General features: G+C 49.2%; 2 protein-coding genes across 2 annotated transcripts; both read left to right on the forward strand.

Moving 5' to 3' along the window:
* Positions 1 to 6253: 6253 nt before the first annotated feature.
* On the forward strand, positions 6254 to 9648 carry LOC117709854 (odorant-binding protein 2a-like). The gene is made up of 7 exons (XM_034504257.2): positions 6254 to 6408; positions 6950 to 7083; positions 7325 to 7395; positions 7833 to 7943; positions 8440 to 8541; positions 9032 to 9058; positions 9475 to 9648. Exons 1-6 carry the CDS (start codon positions 6322 to 6324, stop codon positions 9055 to 9057), a joined length of 531 nt encoding a protein of 176 aa, XP_034360148.1. The 5' UTR covers positions 6254 to 6321; the 3' UTR covers position 9058; positions 9475 to 9648.
* Positions 9649 to 12696: 3048 nt separating this feature from the next.
* On the forward strand, positions 12697 to 13948 carry LOC117710980 (protein B-Myc). The gene has a single exon (XM_034506339.2). It carries the CDS (start codon positions 13203 to 13205, stop codon positions 13710 to 13712), a length of 510 nt encoding a protein of 169 aa, XP_034362230.1. The 5' UTR covers positions 12697 to 13202; the 3' UTR covers positions 13713 to 13948.
* The last annotated feature ends 8620 nt before the right edge of the window (positions 13949 to 22568 follow it).

Here is a 22568-nt window from a genome sequence, read left to right on the forward strand (position 1 = left end):
TGCAGTCACTGTGCCAAGCGACCTTCCAGTTCTCCGGATGTCAGGATGGAGAGGGATCCTGACTGGGCAGCTCTGTACCTAGGATCATGGGTTCTGAGAACGTTCAGTCCACATGAACATGTGCATGTGACGGTCCACAGTAGCACGGTGGAATCAATGCAGACGTCTGTCAACTGCAGAGCAGATGAACACACGGAAACCTGTATGTGAAGGCCCACGGTAGCATGTTTCCTGATAATCCCATGGTGGGATCCGTGTTTGTCAACTGAACAGTAGATGAATACACATGGTCTGGGGTTTGTTTTCTACTTTTTTTTGGGCAGGGGTTGGGGAGGTCTTCAGTGAACCATAGGAAGGAATGGAGTTCTGACACACTAAGTACTTATAGGTCTGGAAAATGCTCAGGGCAGGAAACCAGTCCTGAGGAGCCACAGACTCTGGCTTTCACCTCTGTGACAGGGCACACTACAGGGATCACCTGGCAACTAGAGCTGGGGGCTGTGAACCAGCTCCAGGCTTCTCTTCCATCCAAGAAGGCTAAGCCAGCTGAAGACCGAGTGAATAGCTCTTCATACACAGTAGAGAATGGAATGCATTGTCCGATACCCACTTCCCCGTCAAAGAGCCAAGCTGTGAGAAGCCAGCATGGCACAGATATGAGGTTGGCTCTCCATGGGTAGAGATAGCTGTGTAATGGAGACTCACTTCCCTGTAGAAGGGCCAAGCCATCTGAAGCCAGCGTGTCATATTGCGTATTGAAGCTTGGCTTCTATGGAAGGTACCACCCACTTGTCTGGGGCAACGGCTTCAACAGTGTGGTGTGTCTTTTGATGAGTTTTGAAAAGACAGTTGCTATAGCTTTAAAGATGTATCCTGTTGCCTGTCATGGCTCCTTCTTCCTCAGGCTGAGTCAGCAGTGGTCCTGCCATGGTCCAGCAGATGGTGCATGGCCACTCTGAGCTCCACATGTCCCCTTACTCCTCATCATCCTGCACTTTCTTCTTCTTCTTCTTCTTCTTCTTCTTCTTCTTCTTCTTCTTCTTCTTCTTCTTCTTCTTCTTCTTCTTTTTTTTTTTCGAGACAGGGTTTCTCTGTGTAGCCCTGGCTGTCCTGGAACTCACTCTGTGGACCAGGCTGGCCTTGAACTCAGAAATCTGCCTGCCTCTGCCTCCCAAGTGCTGGGATTAAAGGCATGCGCCACCACTGCCCAGCTATCCTGCACCTTCTTCTCCCTGACATCCACATTACTCTAACTGTTCTGAGGTCTGGGTGGGTGGATGTTGATTCTCCCAGAGGCGTATTGAAGCCAGTCCTTTCCCCTTGAATTGTCTTTACTCCTTCAGGAGTTCATTGTCTTGTTGCCACGTGTTCTCCTGATAGTTCTTAGAAACATTTCTTACTTGAGGTCATTCTTCCCTCCGCCATGTGAAGAGCTGCTCCCCATGTGGTCTGGCACTTTTGTGGTCAGACGTATTTCTGGGGTTCTTCCTGCATGTGGGGGTTTTCTCCCTGAGTCTCACATAGTGCAATCATTGCTCCTGACCTCAAGTCCCGCTTCCATCCCCTCCACTCAGCCAGACCCCGGCTCTGCTGTGGATATTCTTTCTGGTGTTCAAATTCCCCACAGGTTTCAGGATGCTGTGACAAGAGTGGCCATGTACTGTGAGTCACCCCAAGGATGCAAAGTCTTCATTGTTTGTGGTCCATTTTATAAAAATGATTTTGCAGATTCTTTCCCATCTTCTCTTTATTGGCGGTGGATATATAAGTCCATTCTTTGTTCCTCCCTTCTGTCCAGGTAGGTAACATCATATCATCATTTTGGCCTGGATCACTTATTTCAGCCTTTCCGGCTACCTTCCCTGATGGTCTCACTTGCTGCCTCCAATACTGTCTTACTATATAACACCTGGAAGGACTCTAAAAATGTGCCACATTGTGCTGGGTCAAAGCCCTCCATTTCTCCCTGTTTCTTTCACAGAAAAAGCTAATGTCCTTATCCAATGGCCCATAGCCACCTATGCTGACCTGCCCTCTCAGTGACCTGGGCTTTGGCCAGTCTTCACAGGCATCATCTGCTGTAGACATCCTGCCCTTCAGTCTGTTCCTGGAACAAGCCCAGCTCTCTCCTCCAGGTCTGTACCCTGTGTTCCTCCCACACTGAATGTTCTTCCACCATAGTCAACTTCGTGTTCAAATGTCACTTTGGTGAGGTTGGCTCAGACAATTCAATTTAACATTCAAACACCCACTGTATCAACACTGTCTGTACGACTTGTTCCGGTTGATGTTCCCATAACATTTATGACCTTTTAAGTAATTCATAATTACACGAATCAGAGTTCAATCAAGAAGCAGAAATGTACAATAGATAGAGAAGGGATGGCTTATGAAATGGACACTGAGCAATACAAATGTACAGACAAAGCTAAGACACAGGTTAAGGTTGCAGGAGGTGGCTTGGGGTGGGATCCCCTCCACACGGCTTCCATCAGACCTGCTGGAAATGATGTGGCTGCAGCTCAGAGCATCTGCCTGAGTCAGGGATGGGTGTGGTCAGGGCAGAGGATAGTAAACAGAGAAAGGAATACATGCTGCCTGGCAAGGAGAAGCCTGTCTCCCTTTGCAGGTGCAGGAGGGCTAGCTGGGGAACCTCCAAAATTCATTGGGAATCTGTGGTGGGCTACATCTTGCTAGAAAGCCATTTGGGATCCACTGAGGATAGTGTGACTCACAACCTGCATGGCCTTATGTGTTTAGAGCTCAGTCAGCTAGAGAAGAGTCAGAACTCTGAAGTAGGCCTGACAAAACAGATGTGTCCAATTGAGATGAATATGTATTCTTTACAAGAGAAAACGTGGCTGTCTTTCCAGCATCCATTACTTCCTTCCTTCAGCCTCCACCTACCCGCACACAGTTAACCTTGGACTTTCATGCCATACATTCTGCAAATGAAAGAAAACATGCAGAATTTGTCTTTCTGAGTCTGGCAGGACTAGGCCAGAGCAGGATGTAGCTGAAGGACATGGTTTCTGTGACACATTCTTCCAGCCCTGGGCCTTCGGTCTGCAGAACACTCCAAAACAGGGCCACTGGCTGGGAATTAGTCTTCAACACATGGACCTCTGGAGGATGCTTCAGATCCCAACATGACAGCGTGTTACACTTACTTCACCTTTGCTCATTGAGGCCGTGTGTTAGGAAAACACAGAAGGAGATACAGGCACTGGACTGGGATGCTGTGAGGCTGTCAGTGTGTCAGAAAGTGTCTACCACAGGTTCAGGGGACTGTGAGGTTCGGCCTTCCACATTCAGACACAGCCCAAGTCAGCAGCAAACTGACAGTGCCCCTGGCTTTGCTAATCATGTGTGCGTGTTGTTCTCCTCCTGTTCAACGACTGAGACTCATGTGCCTGTGTGGGGACATGCTTACAGGAATGACTCATGCATGGTATGAAGGACAACCTGACAATACAGAGACCTCTGCCATAATACAGAACTGCCAACCTGCTTCCTGATCTCTCCTAAAGAGCACCAGCCCCACCGTCTCACGCCCAGCATGTCAGGCTTCCTGCTCAGCACCTTCTTTACTTACATCAAGACCTGGGCCATGCCAGCTCCTCAGCACAGTTCAGGGCTTGTCAGAGAGTGCTCGCTAATATTGTGTGTGGATACTTGGGCCTGTCCACCTTTGGTCCAGAGAGGGACAAAGGTGCCATTGTGGGACCAGCATCTGTCTCCAGGGCTATGGAGTGTGGACAGCTCCACAGGAACTGAATCCCTTCTCCAGAGATGACCTCTGTGTTTCAGGGCTGGTGGCCAAGTCCAGGAACTGCAGAGTGGGAGTGGAAGGCAGAGTTCCCGTTGGGAGGGAAGTTGGGCTAAGGCCGGAAGCCAGGGCAGCCAGGGCAGCCTTCACTGACCTCAGGTCACAGGCCCGTACATGGACTCATGGTGCCTCGTGCAGCCATTTGTAGGGAATGAGACCTGGCTGTGTTGAGTGTGTGTAGGTGCTCAAAGCCAATGAGAAGGGAGGCTGTGGACTCCAGAGGCATGAAGTCCAACAGAAGCACAGAGTGGCTCAGGACAGGCTGTGAAGGAGCCTGGTTCTCCATCTCACATCAGGGCACAGGATGGCAAGAAATGAATCTCATGGACCTCAGTTGTACCACAGCAGCCCTAACTCTGCAAACGTCCTGTCAGTGAGCCCTCAGAGGAGGGAGCAGCAGAAGGTCAAGTCCCCTGGTTGGACATGAACTCCCTTGAATCACAGACATGAACCCTTTCACCAATTCCTTCAGGGTTTATTCTACCATACTGGAAACTCATTGTTCAGGTCACCTGCTCATATTGGTTGGATGCCTTGTTTGGTGTTAATGTTTTCATTAATTCAATTATTTATTTACTTGACAACACAAATAGAGCTTTTCCTCCCTCCTCCCCTCCAAGTTCCTCATGCTCCACTCTCCTTCCTCTAGTGCCCCGTTTCTTGCTCCTCAGAGAAGGGGAGACCTCCCATGGATATTAAACCACCTTGGCTTATCAAGCTGTAGTAGGACTGGGTATATCTTCTATTGAGGCTGGACAAGACTGTCCAGTTAGGGGAAAGGGATCCAGAGGCAGGCAACACAGTCAGAGACAGCCATTCACAGCTCTTGCTGTTAGGGGTCCCACATGAGGACCAAGCTACATATCTGTTACATATGTGTAGGGGGTCTAGGTCCATCCCATGCATGCTCTCTGGTGGGTGGTTCTCTGAGTCCCTATGTGCCAGGTTAGTTGACTCTGTGAGTTTTCTTGTGGTATCCTTGACCTCTCTGACTTTCAGTTCTTCCTACCCTTCCACAAGATTCCCTGAGTTCTGCCTAATAGTTGTCTGTAGCTCTCTGCGTTTGTTTCCATCGGCGGCTGGGTGGTGCTCAGATGACTGCTATGCTAGGCTTCTGTCTGCAAGCATAACAGAGTATCATTGATAGTGCCAGAGGGAGATTTTCATGGCATGGGATGCCAGTTATTGATTAGCCATTCCCTCATTTTCTGCTCTCTCTTTATCCTTACACCTCTTATAGGCTTGTCCATACAGTCATAATAAACTCTGAACACTTTTGGTGCATTGTGTGGTTATATGAACAAACAGAATGAGATCTGGCCATGTTCAGACCATGTGGGTGCTCAAGGCTAATGAGGAAATGAACCTGCTGGGGGGTTGTGAACCCAAGAGAGACCATGTTCAACAGGAGCTCAGGTGTGATGGAGCCTGGGTCTCCACCCACCTATGGTGCAAATGCCAAGAAAAGAACACCTATGGACCTCAGCTGTATCAGGGCAGCCTGGCTCTGCAAATGTCCTGTCAGTGGGCCCTCAGAGGAGGGAGCAGCAGAAGGTCAAGTCCCTGTTTGGACATAAACCCCCTTGAGTTTACAGACGTGAACCCTTTCGCTGATTCCTTAAGGAGACACATACTCATGACCCTACTGTGTGGCTGGAATTCTTCATGCAGCCAACTTACAGTTGAGACGTAAGGAAATTGAACCCTGACCGGTGGCTCAGTAGATGAACACTGGCCATTTAGTGAAAAAGGAGCCAGACATCTGGGAGTAAGAAGTGTTCTTAGAGAACACAGCTGGCCTCAGTGCAGGATGGGTGGGTCAGGGGGCATGGTATTGCCTAGTGCCATGGGGTCTGCCCTGATGATGTTTAAACTGACTCCAGTCAGGAATTGGTGTCCCCACTTACAGGGAAGTCCAGGTGGTGTATCCATGCAGGGAAGGGACAATGAGGTGAGTCCCCAGGCAGGGGCCAAGCCATCTGGGGCCCAGCAGATGGTCTCTGGTTGTGAAGCTCAGCCTAGTTCTCAGCAGCAGGAGGTCAGAGGCCAGGTCTCAGGGAGCATAGCTCAGCTCAGCCATGGGCAGATGCAGGACAAAGTTGTGAAGGGAAGCCTAGCCCCCCTTTCCTCCCTCCCTCCCTCCCTCCCTCCCTCCCTCCCTCCCTCCCTCCTCCCCCTGCACCTGCGTTGCTCAGTCCCCAGGGTCCTTTGTGAGCACAGCACTTGGGTGGCCCACACCTTGCAGGGCATTGTGTGTCTTTCTTTATCTGCAGGTGACACTGAGTTGATATTCATCAGATCCCAACAACAACAACTTTCAGCTCCATGATGGATGTGTGTTTGGCCATGAGAGATGGACAGGAGGGACATGGTTAGTGCCAAGTGGGCACATGTCCCTGTCCCTGTCCCTGGGGGATATAAAGGGCACCAGGAGGAGCCAGAGCACACACTGCCCAGGTGACCTGCCTTGTGTGAGAGCCCAGTGACTGGAGATGAAGAGCCTGCTCCTCGCCGTCCTGCTGCTGGGGCTGGTGGCTGTCCTGAAGGCTCAGGAAGGCCCATCAGATGACCAGGAGGATGTGAGGATGGGAGGGACAATGGGTGGTGGTAGGAGATGGCCTGGCCCTGGTTGGTGTTGGTAGAGTTGTGCTGAGTTGGAGCATGTTTCCTTGAAGGTTGAGTTTGACTCCATACTTCTTCTCAGCAGTCAGATCAAGGACTCCTGAGATGAGTCTATTAGAAGATCAGGTCTTCCTGAAAACACAGGTCCTATTAAGACTTGAGTTAGGATAGACAAGCAGATTTGGGTGAAGTATCCTTGTTCAAGTACAACTAGGGCTAGAACATTTAGAGCAGGACATTCAGGGCAAGAATCCTTCCACTGCCCTCTTTGAGGTGTAGACCTCAAAGTGTACATACACTGGGCTGGAGAAAGACACTTCTGCCATCATGGTGCTGGTATCTCTCTATTGACCACAAGTCTTGGAACACATGGTGGTAGCTCACCTCAGTGGCTGCACCCTGGGCTCTGGAGTTTCTATTCAGGAGCTAGCTTATATGCCCAGCCTTGGGGTAGAGTCCGGGAAGGCTTGGTTGTGCTCACATTTTTGTCTCCTGCAGTACTCTGGGACCTGGTACCCAAAGGCCATGGTGCACAATGGGAGCCTACCCCACCACAAGATACCTGGTAGGGTCTTCCCTGTGAGAATAATAGCCATGGAAGAAGGAGACTTGGAGGCCACAGTTACAATGTGGTATGTATTCCCTACTGGGGCTCTCTGCCATTTTCTCTCCCTTGCTAGTCATTATTTGAGCTTGGGTAACTAAGAGATTCCTACTTTTGAGGGGATGCAGTCCCAAGGTAGCACCTTAAAAATAGAACAGGACTGACATAGAGTTTAAGGGGCCACCTGGCCAGGACTGATATACCAGCGGAGCTGAACAAGCCTCAGTTATGTTGCTGAGAGCAGCTGCCTGTGGGCTTGTGTTTTACAGGAAGAAGGGTCATTGCCATGAGTTCAAATTCGTGATGAAGAAAACGGAAGAGCCTGGCAAATACACCACCTGTGAGTCCCTGTGTCTCCGTGTCTCCTACAGTGTCAAGCCCTGGGGTGGATGGGTCCCTGCCTGCTCTAGTTCCTAAGACAGGCCATCAGTCACTTCCTAGAGGTCATTGACTGGCCAATACAGAAAACTGAGTCATTCTTTCTCCCCTGCCCAGCTCAGGTCTTGATCCATGAGGACCCAAAGACAGGAAAGCCAGACAGGGAGGTGTGTGGGCCTAAGGGGCAACCTCAGTTCCTACCTTCCATGAACTCCTATGCTGGGCTTGGCAGCTTCCATGGGAGATGGCTCCTGTCTAACTATGGGGACCACGGAAAGGCCAGGGCTAGACTAGCTAGGTGTTCTGGGTGACCACCAAAGTGTTCCAAGGTGCTCATTCCTTCATAAGGTTTTCAACAGTGTCTCGATGAGACACTAAGCTATTTCTTTTCATCTGCAGTTCATGGCAAGAAGGTTGTTCATGTTGAAAAGACAGCGGTGAAGGACCACTACATTTTCTACTGCGAAGGCCGGCACGATAGGAAGTCGTTCGGGATGGGAAAGCTCATGGGTGAGGTGCCATGGAGGCCCCATGTCCTGTCCCTGGTCTCTGCTTCTGATAACCATGAGAAAGGCAGGAGACATGTCTGGCCTGGGTCCAGCCAGGGTGCTGCTCAGGAAATGTGTGAGATCCAAAGAGGAAAATGGAGAAAACTGACTAGGAATGGGGTTTGTGTGGCCTTTGGAGGCCTGAGCTCTCAGTAGTGGGTTCCTTACCTAGAGCCAGCAAATGCCACTCCCTGGGCTCTCAGTCACATGAACATAAAAGGACATGTCTAGTTGGGACGTTTTATTGCAGGTAGGAATCCTCCAGGGCAAGGGACAACCTCATGGGCTTGAGATTCAGGGTTCATAAAGGACTGTGTAGTGACCCCGCAGGCCTGCTTGGGTCTATGCTATTCACAGGGTCGTCTCTGACCTCTGTGCTAGCTTGCACCTCCGTCTTGTGTCTCTGGCTCTCTGCAGAGCTGAGTACCACCCCTCAATCCTGCCCCACCTCCTCACAGGGAGAAGCCCTGAGGAAAACCAAGAGGCCATGGAAGAATTTGAGAAATTCATACAGCGTATGGGACTCCGACGGGAAAACATGTTTGTGCCAGAGATCAGAGGTGAGAGCAAGAATGTCCATGCCTCTCTCTCTGTCCCCTATGACTGTCTGTCTTCAACTCATGTCTGTGTGGGTGCCTTCTGTGTCCTCTCTGTGCCTGGTTCTGTTGTCCCTTACGTGTTATTTCATATCTCTCCATGTTCCCCGTGTGCCTCTGTGGTATTCCCCCAGTGTCCCCCAGTGTCACCCATAATTCAATGTCATCAAGGGGACATTCTGTCCCTGTGTCCCTCTGTGTCCTCATGACCTCCAAATGTCCTGTGCTTCTGCTTCAGTGTCTCCCCAGGTCTCTTTGTATCCCTGTCTTCTGTATTGTCTGTCTTCTGTATTGTCTGTCTTCTGTATTGTCTGTCCCTTCAAGGTCTCTTCCCTCTCACTGGGATCCCAGGGCTCTGCTTCAGATCTTGGCTATGGGAGGGTCTGAGCTACAGGAGTGATGGGGTCCTCTTACAGGGCCCTTCTCACTCCTGGGATTCTTTTGGTTTCTACAGATGAGTGCGTTGATGAAAGTGACTAAGGTAAGTCTCCCCCCTCCACCCCCCGCCATTGCCCATAGGACTGTGGAAAAGCCTAGAATGCTGGGCTCTGGATGAAGGTCCTCGTCCTATCCACATAGACAAGTGTGTCGCTCAGGATGTGGCCCTGTGTATGGTTTCTGTGGTGTATAGGAATTCTGTTCTCGTCATGATTGCTCCTAGTTTCAGGTCTCTACCTGCTCCTATCCTTGCCCTGCTCCCCAAGGAGGCTGAGACCTGGCTATTTACAGAAGTGGTGCAGGGCCCCAGCTCCCAGCAGGGACGACACAGAAATGTGGGGAAAGAGGATCTCTGACCCACATCCGCCCTGTGCCATCCCTGTCCATGCCTCCCCTGACTGCTGCTCCTGAAGAAAAATGAGGGGAGGGTGCTTATTTCTCTTTCTTTCCCCACCACAGCAGCTACCCAGGTCTGCAACAGCTGAGCCAGCCTTGCTTCCAACACTGGGCTGGGACATCCCTGCACCACACCTCTCCTGGACCAAACTTTCCACTGCCTCACCATCCCCCACTCAGTACTGGTTCCCCAACTTCCCCCTGACTCCAAATAAAGCTCTTTAGCAGTGCTCTGGATCAGCCTGTCTGTGAAGAGCCTTGTGTGGGTCCCAAGAGCTCTGCTGGGGGGAGACATGGGAAAACTGCAGAGCGATTGCCTAACTAGTGCCTAAGGAGCACGGCAGCTGGTTCTCCTGTAAAGCCATGTAAGGTCCTAGGAGCTACCTGGTGAGCTACTTGCTGTCAGGTTGGACCCTGGCAGAAGTGTCTAAGGTGCTCTGGGGAAGCAAGACTGTGAGAGGTCATCAGGGCTTCAGACAGAATGAATGCAGGGGCCCTGTTTTCTGGCAAATTGCTTGAACACCGGGAAGGCCCTGCTTTGAGGAGCTGAGCTCATTGACAGGGTAAAACAAAGGGGCCTAGTTCCTCCATCATCTCCCCCTGGAAAGACAGAAGCAGTTACAGCAACCATTAGCCCTGTTTCCCATTCCAGCCCTCTCCCAGAGTTTGTCCAAAGATCAGGGTTTGGGCTTTCTCTGTCCAACAGGAACATGGTGGGCCACAGTGAGGGAGCAGATGCTCCTTACCCCAAACAATCAGTAACAGCCTCAAAGTGCAAATCCCAGTGGAGAGTGGCTGCCCAGCTTGTCACCTTTCGTGAAGGGTTGTTGGGACTCAGGCTGGTGTCCATCAGCTCAGTGAGCCTCTGCTCTAACTCCCATGTGACTCATCATTCTGAATTCCTCTCCTACTTGGGCCCAGTTCTTGCTGGGAGCTATTGGATGTTTCTAAGGTGAGGCCTGCGGTGTCTAGGACACTTGGAGGGTAGGACCAGGCCAGGCTGGATCCCACATACCAGGCCTGCTTTTTACTCAAGACAGGGACTACACAAGGCCTTTCACTTGTGGGCCCCAGAACTGCCCCAAATTCAAATACTTGATATTGTTCTCTGTTGTGGTCAGTACATGAGGAAGACTCCTAAGTCCAGCCTCAATATGCAGAGATGACACCACAGCACATGATAGTCTTCCACCCCCTTTCCCGCTGTCTGAGTCAGTACTGAGGATTCATGAGTGGTACCCTAGATTTGGCATGCTAGCTCAGGAGCTAGGACTGTGCTTAGGAGGGATGAGCAGAATTCCAGCAGGACAGGAAGTGAAGAGGCATCCTGCCTTTCTGCCAGCTACCCTGCTGGAGAGCCTTCTCTGAAACTCCTTGGGCTTAATTTCTGCTGGAAAGAAAGCTTTAGGGGCTCCATCTGGCAGAGACCACCCAGTGTCTTCAAAGGCCTCATTGGCCAACCAAGCATCTTGTGGTTTGCAGAGGTTTGCCTCTTGTGACCTTTTGCAGTTGGTCTTGTCACATGTTAGGGGCTGGGCAGATAGCAAGATAGAGCCTAGGGCACTTAAAATGTTATTATCATACTACTTGTGTTTATGCAGGTATGCACAAGCCTCGGCCTAGGTGTGGAGGTCCCGGCAGGACTTTATGGAGGCAGTCCTCTCGCTTTCCAATTTTACAAAGTTCTGGTGGTTGAGTCACATGGTTAGGCTGTGCATGGCCTGTGTTTGTACTCAGGGAACCAACACTGCTGATACCAAGTCAGGTAAAGAATAAAACATACCCAGTTCTTACAGGAGAGTTGCTGTTCCGCTTTAGCGGTATGTACTGTTTTGGTAGCTCCCAACTTACATCTCAAAATAGGCGTTAAAGGTCCCAGCCCACTCCCAAAATTTAAATAACTCCTCGTTAAAATTAAAACCCTAGGGTGTGGTGGTACACACCTTTAATCCTAGCACTTGGGAGGCAGAGGCACGCTCTTCTCTATAAGTGTGAGGCCAGCCTGCCCTACACTTCACAGTCAGAGCTACACAGTGAGACTGTCTTGGAAACAAACAAATTAAAACTCTTTGGGAGAGCTGGCCCAGTGGTTGAGAGCGCTGGCTGCTCTGCCAGAGCCCCCAGGTTTCATTTTTAGCCTTTACTTGGCAACTCACTACTGTCTGTAGTTGCAGTTCCAGAGGACAGGCTCACACAGACATATATGTAAGCAAAAAACCAATGGGCATAAAATAAGAATAAATGAACCATTGAAAATGTGTAAAAATTAAAACCCCAAAGAATTAAAAGCAAACACAAAATATTAAGTTTCTGTTTTTTAAAGTTGGTCTTTTTGAACATGTGGGTGCTGGGAATTAAACCAAAGTCCTCTGGGAGAGCAGCCTGTGCTCTCTACCAGTGAGCTACCCCTCAGCCCCCTCACATAGAAGTTTAATGCAGACCTTAAATATCTATAAGAAGATATTGTTCAGAAACCAGATAACATATGTATTTTATCAGTGTTCTTTAAATCTTTTATTTTTTTCCTTTCTAAGAATTTGGTATAAAATAAGGAAAGAAAAGAGAAAATAAGCTAGATCTTTTAATTTTCTAAGAATTCTACACTATGGATTTTCTTGTTGTTTGAGCAAAGTTCTCACTATGTAGACCAGGATATCCTGGAACTTACTATGTAGCCCAGTCATCGTAACCCTCTTGCCTAAGCCTTCCAATGCTGCCTGGCATTGTGTAACATTTAATCATAAAGTATTTAGAAGTTTAGTTAATGCTAAATTTAATGTGTAACTCACACATATTTTATCTACACTCTCAAAAAATTGCAGGAGCCTTTTATAGATGCAGCCATCATATATTCATTACAAATGTATGGGATGGTGCTGGAGATGGCTGCAGTTAAGACCTCTTGCAGGGGTCCAGAGGTCCTCAGTTTCCAGCGCTCACATGGAGGCTCACAGTGTCCTGACTCAGTTGCAGGGAATCAGTTATCCTCTTTGGATCTCAATGGGCACTGGGCATGCAGGTGACGCACTTACATATATGCAGGCAGATCACTCCTGAACTTAAAATAATATAAATAAATCTAAAAAATGTAGTGTAGCTTTAAGAAAACCCTTGAAGAAGACATCAAGCAAGTACATCACACAGAGATCCTTGGACGCTTGTTTATCACGGACGTTTTCACAATAGCTGTTCCGGAATCAAGGTATCCATCAACAGAGGAACGGACAATAAAGATGTGGTTCATATGCGGAAATGGAATATTTTCAGTCATAAATAAGAGCAAAGAAGGTCATTTGCGGGAAACGGATGGAATCGGAGATTATCATATTAAATTAATTAAGTCAGTCTCAGAGAGACAAAAATCTTTGCTTCTTTCATCCGTGGGTTCTAGATTTTACAGATACATGAAACCACACATGTTACAGATGACATGAAAGTAGAAGAGACCCTGGGCGAACGAAGAGGACTGAGAGGAGGAGGGGTAGACACTAGCAGGAAATGAGTGAGAACATGCGGGGAATAGGTTACGAAAATGCATCCTGTGCACGCACGATGCGGCGCCTGTAGCCCCTCTCCGTAAGGTGGCGCGATACTTTGAGCGTGGCGTCTGGCGACGAGTGACGCCTCCTCCCTCCGCTGCAGCCCGAGACCCAGCCTGGTGAAGGGACTGTCGGGATAGTCGGAAGTGAGGGTCTGGGAAGGGGAGTGGTTCGGGGCTGCTGCGCAGCGCGCCAGGTTTCTGCAGCAGCCCTGCACCCGTCCGGGTGGCCTCTAAACGCAGCGCAGCGACCATGCCCCTCCACGTGAGCCTGGCCAACTGCAACCGCGACCTGGACTACGACTCCGTGCAGCCATACTTCATGTGCGACGATGAGGAGGAGGACGTGCACCAGCAGCCGCAGCAGCCGCCAGCGCCCAGCGAGGACATCTGGAAGAAATTCGAGTTGCTGCCCACGCCGCGCCCGTCCCCAGGCCACGCGGGGCTCTACTCGCCTCCCTGCGAAGCGGTCGCCGCGTCTTTCTCCCCCAGGGACCACGACGGTGATAGCTTCTCCACCGCAGACCTGCCCGAGCTGCCAGGAGGAGACGCGGTGAAGCAGAGCTTCGTCTGTGACCCGGACGACGAGACCTTCGTGAAGAACATCATCCTGCAGGACTGTATGTGGAACGGCTTCTCGGCCTCCGCCAAGCTGGTCTCCAAGCTGGACCCCTACCAGGCTGTGCGCAAAGAAGGCGCCAGCGTGAGCCCGGCCGCCGACGCGGAGCCTGCTACGCCTCCAGACTGCACCTGCAACACCTGAGCGCACAGCACCGCAGCTTCGGACTGTAAGCTTCAGCCATGTTAACTGCCTCAAATTCTGGGCATAAGAGAACCCTCCCTACCCCCTTTTCTTTTTTAAGCTTGCCATCCTTCCTCACTCCCCTTAACAGATTTGTATTTGTTTAAAAAAGGAATCTTAAAGTATATCAATTTTCCAGCGTCTGCTGGACCCTTAAGTGTAAATAACTTCAATAAAACATTTTATGTTATACAAGATCTTAAGATATGAAGTATAAAAGTATATTTTCCTTTTAAAATCTGATTCTTTTCTTTTGTTGTTTTAAGAAAAACAAAGTAATTGTCAAATATGTTGAGCCCATGCTTTAAAAAAAACAGTTTATGAAATTTAACAAAATAAAGAACCAAGGAGCTACAGAAAATACTAGTTACTATAAGTAGGCTAAAAGTAAGAAAGGGAAAATTTGTGTGACCAAAAAGGAAAGATAAAAAAATAAAACAAAACAAAATAAAAGAGGAAAAGATAAAAGGTTGTCCAATAATGAAACAAATGCATAAACAAAATTAAATAGACTAAGGTGAATCACGAGAGGCAAGAAAAAAAGAACACCAAAGTTCTGGTGCTTCTTTTCCCTGGGTCGCCTGTGTTTGGACTGGGTGTACGCACCCGCAGGCAGGTGGTGTGGCGGTCAGCTGAACTTGGAGACTCTTGTCTCTCCTACAGTTAGGCCAGTGCTGATTCTACAAGAAACAAGCCAACAGCAGAGCTGGTGAACATTTGGTGCTTTGCCTGAGTGAGTACTGGGGCCCTCTGCTGGCCACACTTGGCTTTGCAGTCTGAGTCTGGCTTGCCCTCTTACCCTTCCCCCTCTTGAACTTCCTCAGTTCCTTCACCCAGGAGAAGCTGAAGCTCTAGCTGATGTGACAGTAGTGTCTCCCAGGTGTGTGGGGAGCAGGGCAAGCAGCCACTGTGCAGAGACCGGTGTGTGGACCAGTCTTCCTACTTTCAAGGCCTGCTAAAGTGGAGTCTGTGACGGGGATGCAGGTCCACTGCAGCTCCAGGGACCTCAGACCCCTCAGGGGGAAACTCAAAGCTAGGTACTGACACACTTGCTGGCCCAGGCTGTGTGCTGCCAAACTGCAGAATCCTCTCAGTTGATAAGGTCAGCTCTAGGCAACAAGGGTGGAGTTCCTTCCCCCATGCACTCTGCTGCAGAGTCCAGCTTCCTGCCAGTGGGATTCAGTGGGCTCTCAATACCAGCCCCCTACTCTCCACAGCTGCCTCCCAGGCCCTTACCCTGGAGCCCTGTGGCAGGTCCCTGAACTGTCATGGTTCCCTGTTCTTGACCTCCAAGCTAGATCCAGTTTAAACAACAAGCCCCTTCTCGGGATGGCTCCTGGCCACAGCCTCAGAGCTGGGACACTGTTCTCCACGTCTGGCCCATGTGGCCAGGAAAGGGACTGCTCCTGACAAGAAGAGCAGCTGGATGTGAGGTTGGACTTGGATCTGAGGACAGACCAACCAGGCTCTGCACAGGCCTCCTTGCTGACCTTTGCCTGAGGGTCTGACTCCTCCCCATGGCCACCATGCTGGAGCTGGGCTCGCCTTTTTGGAAAGAATTGGGATTGGCTCGAGACACCCCAAGACCAGGTTCTCAGCACAAAGGAGATTCTCTGCCCCAGAGGGACAAGGGCAGAGGATAAGAGACAAAGACAGGAGCTAGAGGATGAGGGAGAAGAAGGAGAGGAGGAGGGATGTTTGTCCCAGGGCTGCAGGAGAGGTCTGGGGTGGACCAGGGGGATGATGACAGAGGGCTGCTTCTTGCTAGAGAAGGGACAGATGTGGCACAAAGACAAGTGGTGATTTATAGAGGTAAAATGGGAAGCCTGTGTTAGGATGAGGTGATTGATTTTATTTAGGTGTGTTAACTGGGGGGAGGGGGCTTTGATAGCTAGACTTCAAAACTTTGATAGCTTGACCTTGGTAGTCAGCCTAAGGTGGAGGAAGTGGCCCAATAAAAGAATGGACCTTGGTGGCCAGCTTTAGGAATGTAGTTTAATGGCTAATGTAGTCAGGGGAGAAGGAATGGGGGAGGGCAAGGCCTTCCAGAGTCGCGCTGGCCATGTGCGGGCTGGCTAGAGTCCCTTCAGCTTTCTTCCTTCTGTTGTGTGTCATCTGTTTCTACATATTCCCAGCTGTCCTATGATGAGTGCCTTGGTGAGTGTCTAACCCATCCTCTCTTTCCCTGTAAGAGCAGCTCTCTCTATATAGATTTTTATTATTAATCATTCCATTCCTTTACATCTCAAATGATACCCCACTTCCCGGTTACCCCTCCACCAACCTCCCATCCCACATCCTCCCTCCCCACTCCCCTTTGCCTGTATGAGACTGCTCCCCCACCCACCCATACTCTCCCACCTCACTGCTCCAGCATCCCCCAACTCTGGGGCATCAAACCTTCCCAGGACCAAGGGCCTCCCCTCCCATTGCTGTCAGGCAAGGCCATCCTCTGCTACATAAGTATCTGGAACCATGGATCCCTCCAGGTACACTCCTTGGTTGGTGGTCTAGTCTCTGGGAGAAGTGGGTGGTCAGGCCAGCCTATGCTGTTCTTCCAATGGGGTTGCAGTCCCCCTCTGCTCCTCCAGTCCTTCTGCCAGCTCCCCTGCCAGGTTCCCTGGGCTCTTCTGATGGTTGGCTCCAGGCATCCACATCTGCATTGCTCAGTTGCTGGCTGGACCTCCCAAGGAACTGCTTCACTCAATTCCTATCCACAAGCGCCTCTTGACCATGTGAACAGTGTTGGGTTTGGTGTCTGCAGACATGATTGATTCCTAGGTGGGGCCATCCCTTTTTGGCCCTTCCTTCAGTCTCTGTTCCATTTTGTGTCCCAGTTCTTCCTCTCGACAGAAACATTTCTGGGTTAAAAAGTTTGAGATGGGTGGGTGACCCCATCCCTTGACAGGGGGCCATGCCTATCTACTGGAGGTCTCAACAGGTTCTATCCCCCCTTCTCTACACATTTCTGCTAAAGTCATCCTCTTTGGGACCTGGAGCCCCATGTTTCACTGGTTATCTGGGAGCTCCCAGTGGCTATCCCCAGTAGCCTCCCCCCGCTACCTATTTTTGTTCGATTTCCTGACCTTCTGTCCTTCTCTCTCATCTCCTCCAGCTGCTGATACCACCCCCCTTATTTATAGATTTTTTTCTTATCCTGACCCTTCTCCTTCCCCAGGGCCCATGAAGTCACCTTGTCAGCCTTCATTTAACTGCAGGCCTCTGGTTTAGGTTTTGACCACACTAGAGAATTGCAGTCGTTGCTATTCAGCCATTTGTGAAAGAAAGTTTTCCATGTTGCCCACTCGTTCCAGTCTGTTTTGTTTTGTGCCCTGTGAGCTTCTGGCTGAGGGCATTCAGCAGGGCGCTCTGGGAGTGCCTCCTCAGAGTTTGACTTGGCTCTGAGAACAAAATCACATAGACTGTGTGGCTCATAAACGGAAATTGATTTCACAGTTTCAGAGCTGGGGGAGCCCAAGGTCAGGGAGCTGGCAGGTTTGGTGTTTGCTGAGGGCTCACTTCCTGGGTCTCAGATGGCTGTGAACCACTGTGTCCTTACATGGCAGAAGGGAAGAGCCCTCCCTGGTCCCCTCTCTGCTCACTTCAAACTATTAATTACACTATGAAACCTGCACCTCTCTGAAAGCAACTCCCCTCCCTCACCCCATCTCCTTGAACTTATGTGTCAACACATGGAGTGTAGGTAGACACAAACATCTGGGCCATTGTGAGCCTCTCTGAATATCAAATCCTATCTGAGCTGTGACAACCAAGACTGTTCCACTGTCTTTCAGGTCTTGGTGTCGGGTGGTGTTATCCAGCCACCTTTGAACTTTTCAGCAGTGTGTAGTTTGCTGGAGCTCTCCCAGGCAAAGAAGTTGCTCACAAACTGTTTTCTTTGATATCAGGCAGGGCTGGGCTGGGAGAGGGAGAAAGAGAGGAAGAGTGTGTGAGGAAGAGTGGGGAAGGATGGAGGGGGCGTGAGGAGAGGTGCCAGAGATGAGAGGATGCTTTTCCTACAGGAGACAGATGACCTCTGTGTTGCTACAGGTTCTCCCTGGATGCAGAAAAGCTGGTGTTATGAATGTTGTCACAGAATTAGATCAAATGAGCACAGGACACAAGCCCCTGGAGCTCAAAGTCACCTGAGCAGCTGTGGGTGGAGACCTGAGGTTCCTTCAGTGGATGCTGGCCACTCCCTCATTGTAGCAAGGGGACTTTTGGGAGCTTTAATCACCCTCACACCATATTTCCAGCTCATAGATCCCAGGATGCAGGATGACAGAGCAAGTTCCAGCAGAGTGCATGGAGTAGCCTTACTCTACCTGACATGCAGAACAACCACAAAGCCTCAGAGCAATTGCAGTCAAGTGGAACTAGGTCTCTCTTGGTATCAGAAAGGTCAGACTTCTCAAATGGAGGGGCCCAAAGTTCAGGGAGTGGTAGCAAGTCAGGTGGGTCTGGAATGCAGAGCCTCTCTCAGGACTGGGCCTTCTTCCTCAGGATAATTTCCATTCCTCCTGAGCTGAGCTGTCAAAGGGGGATATGCTGTGTGACAGTTTTCTCCGAGACTGGCACATTCTATCCTGCAGGAAAACTCTTTAAACAAACAAACAAACAAACAAAAAAAATAAAACTACTCAAAATACCTCAGTACCTCAAGTAGGTTCAGGAAATCTCTGAAACCTACCAGATTCTCACAGCGCCTCTCTGCCAGAGTAAGCAAAAACCTGAGAGTCCTTCTCAGACAAGAGAGCTGCAAAGAAGACTCTGACCCCAAACCAGGTCCTGGAAGAAGCAGAAACCAGCAGTGCTGCCTGCATGATGTTTAAACACTAGCTCCATTTCAAACTGAGTTTGAAAGAGTAGTCTAACCGTCTGCAGGACCGTATTCTCAGCCTAAGCACTGATACCCACACGATGTCTAGACCCGAAGGTCAGCTGCATCAGCTGCTGAGCGCTGACAGCATCTGTAGAGGAGACTGATGTCAGGGCCTCCTGGCTCATCTCCCTTATTGTGCATCTTTTATTAAAATTTTAACCAGACTCTTATCCTGCTGCTGTAATCTCACATCACTGCAGTGCGCTCAAAAAAAACCAAACCAAAACAAACAAATATGATAATGCCTCATTCAGAAGAAAGTCTTCAGAACTGAGACAGTTGGAGTTTGTGTCTTTAGAAAGTCCAGACTCTGTCTCCTTTTTTGTAGGATTGGCAAGACTGCTTACTTATTGCAAGGTTGTTATAAGTAAAGTAAAATCATTCATTTATCTTTTAAGTTTAAATTTTGTTTGGTGATCATTCCCTGATGGTCTCAAACTCCACAACACCTGGAAGAGCTTTAGACCAGTGTCACTTGAGAAGAACATCCTCCGTTGAGCTGCCTGCAGGCTGTGCAGTGAGCTGTACCCTGAGTCACTTCTCCTGTAAGTAACTCCCCACCCATCCTTCATACGCAATCCCAACAAAACTCTGGTTCATCAGGATGGCCTTTGGTGGTATCTGTACTTTGGGCTGTCATGGGATTCCTAACTAGAATGTATTGCACCTCTCAGGGAAAGTTGTTACAGCATCATGTGGCACAGACTGCTATGTGTCTCCTTCTCCTCCTCTCTCTTCCCTGACAGAACTGTCCACAGCTTCCTGTCCTGGGTCAGCAGGGAGTTAGTTTTATGTGGTCAACGAGGAATGTCATATAACATTAAGTTTGTGGCCTTGGGTTTGGTTTATAGGTCTCTAGAGGAAAATGAGTTCCAGATGTATTTCACTGACAGGGTGTCACTGACGGCCTGTGGTGAGAGAACTCATAGAGCCCTGCAGAGATGGGCAGACTGTCTCCAGAGGCTCCAGCTCCATAGATGAAGCCCTTAGATCCTCCTGCATAAAATGACTGTCTCAACCCAAACCATGCTGCAGAGATAGGCCATTCCACACAGGAGGTGGGTTGTCCCTCGGAGCCTCACCACACTGTGGAGCCAAGCACGCACTTGAGCAGTTCTTTCAGGCATGAGGTTTTGGGAAGTCTAAACGACAGGCTTAAAACTTCATACCCCACTCATCTTTCCTTCATGCAGTCTGACTTTGGGGGCTGTAAAGTCAGAATTTCCATTACCCTGTCTAAATTTTAAAGCCACTGTCATTCTGAAGTGAGCACTTTCTGTCTATCTCTGTGTTTTTATAATTTAGGGTTCAGATTAGAAGCTGCCTCCCTGTGATGTTGTGAGAAGTGGAGGAAGGGCCCCAGGAATACAAGGGAGGTAACCCACAGCTGGAAAGCACAGAGAACAACAAGACTAGGCAGTGAAAATGAAAGAAGCAGGCTGTGGCTCCCACCCAGGTCCTTCTGGAAAGAGGAAGCCAGAAGAGCAAGGTGAAGAGAGCAACCATCCCAGCTGTTGGCTAAGCTTGCAGTTCCCACAAGTCTTCATCCAGCTGAGGACACGTGTGTGATAGTGAGTTGGCCCCTGTGACAGGTTCACACTAGAGTGGATATCCACTTTCCCAGTCCCCATTTCTTGGAGAGCTGTAGTCAGGTGCTTGGATTTGTGATTGGATTTGTGTCTGAGATTCTGTGGGGGCATGAAGAAAAAACGCAATCATAAGGTCAGGGGTTGGGGGTGCCCTGCAGGGGCTTCCTGGGTAGGAGGACAATGCATGATGAGGCTGTCCTGAAGAGGGTGAAGGGTCATGGACTTTTCCCAGGTCCACAGCCCAGGCTGTGAAGGGCATGAGGCCAGATACTTACCTCATCTTCTGTGACAAAGATGATGGCCTGTCATCTGAGGATAGTTTTGAAAGGTATAGCCCTAACTCCGAGCTGGTTGGTGGCTCTCCGTGGGTTCCCCAGATCAAGAGTGCCTCTAAGGCAGGGCCCTGAGCCTTGCTAGCTTCCTTCAAGCTGTTGAGAGCTAACTTGTCTCCAGCACAGATCTCAGTGGCTTTTTGCCTTCCTCCCACTCTACAGTGAAATCACAAGACAGTGTGTGGCTTTGACACAGCCGCTTCAAGTGTGCGAACAGGAGTCTTTGCAGCAAGTGAGACTTTGCCTGGCCACAGCGATCAAGTGGCTTCAGGCACACAGCAAAAGCAGGCTCCAAATGCCAAGGAAGTTCTGTAGGATAACTACCCTGGGACAGATCCAGGCTCAGCACCAGAGTGGGCAGGGTGAGTGGTGAGCTGCTTAGCATCAACAGAACACTGTCCCCACGAGATTCCAACAGTGGGGATGCAGGATGGCACTCCTGTTTGTTTTCCATTAAAATTGCTTTGTTCTTCTGATTCCCCTTTTCTGTGTTTTCTGTGTGTATTTTCCAATGTTAGGGATCCAAGAAGGTGCTCCTATTTTATTTATGTATGTACGCTTTGTCTGCATGTACACCTGCATGCCAGAAGAGGGCATCAGATCCCCTTACAGGTGGTAATGAGCCGTCATGTGATTCCTGGGAATTGAACTCTGGCCGAACAGGCAAGGTTCTTAAGTGCTGAACCAGCTCACTGGCCCCAGACTGCTAGATTTTGTCATTGAATTTTTTTTTGTTGTTCTTTTTGATTTTCCTTTATACTATGCTTTTTTTTGTGTGTGTGTTTTAAAAATATCTCCTTTTATTTTTAATGCTTATGTTTATCTGATTTTGTTTTTGCATTTTATTTTACGGTACAATCAGATTTTTAAAATTTCTTCTGGTTCTGCACTCCCATTTCATAGCACCTTCTCCTTCCTTCTTTTATGTCTCTATCTAATAACCGTTTGCTTTGTATACATTGTGTGCACGCACGCGCATGTGAGTATTTGTGAGTGAACTAGGCATATAACATATACAAACTGTGGAGTTCTGAGGACAGCCTTAAGTGGAATATAGTTGCCTGCAACCTGTGTGACACAGGGCTTCTCTGTAGTGTTTCTGCTGTGTACAGTGGGGCAGCTGGCCCACACGCTTCTGGGAATCTGTCTCCACATCCTCTTCCATATGAACACGAATTATAGACCTTCTTGCAACTAATCTGGGTTTTTGTGAGTGGCTTCTGGGGATTCAACCTTGGACCCTTAGGCTTCTAGGCCAGCACTCAGACACTCCTCTCCCTAGCCTGCCCAGCCATCCTTCATTCAACCACGAGCACTTCTTTTACTATAAATTTAAGTTCATAACTCTCTCTGTATCATGTTCCATTCTCCTTTTTTTTTTTTTGTGGTTGGTGGTAGCACAGCAACTGCCTTTAGTTGGTTTGAGTGTATTTCCAGAAAGCTTCATGATGCTGCCATCATGATAGATTCTTTCTCCTCTTTGAGAAGTACTGGGAGTTGAGCTTTCAAGAGAAGGGTACTCACTAAGAAGACCCTGAAACAGATCTGGAAGACTTATCTCTTTCAATATGCAGAGTTCAGAAACACAAAAACCATGAAGACAGGTCTTCAGACTCCAAAGAGACCGAAATGGTTGAACTACCAAAGACAGCGCTCACAGCTCTACTTGCAAACAAGATCGTTAGCCTTCGGCACAGTGCAAACAAGCAAAGGAGTGGAGCAAGAATTCCGAACCTAGACTGGAAAGCCAACAACATGGGTGAGAAATTTTAGATTGTGATGAAAAACTCGCAGTAATTCTGGAGATGCAAAATAAATCAGACAAAGCACAGCAGAAGCCATCACTGATAGCCTAGAGGAAGTGTAAACCTAGGTATAAATAAATAAATAAATAAATGAACAAACCACATATGCATGGCAACAGCTCTGAAGAACTCTGACATGAACAAAGAAACATTAAAGGCTGCAAGAGAAAATAAAAATACCAATTCATAAATGGAAGCCAATCAGAACA

The sequence above is a fragment of the Arvicanthis niloticus genome, chromosome 6 (assembly GCF_011762505.2).
Source record: "Arvicanthis niloticus isolate mArvNil1 chromosome 6, mArvNil1.pat.X, whole genome shotgun sequence".
Classification (NCBI taxonomy): domain Eukaryota; kingdom Metazoa; phylum Chordata; class Mammalia; order Rodentia; family Muridae; genus Arvicanthis; species Arvicanthis niloticus.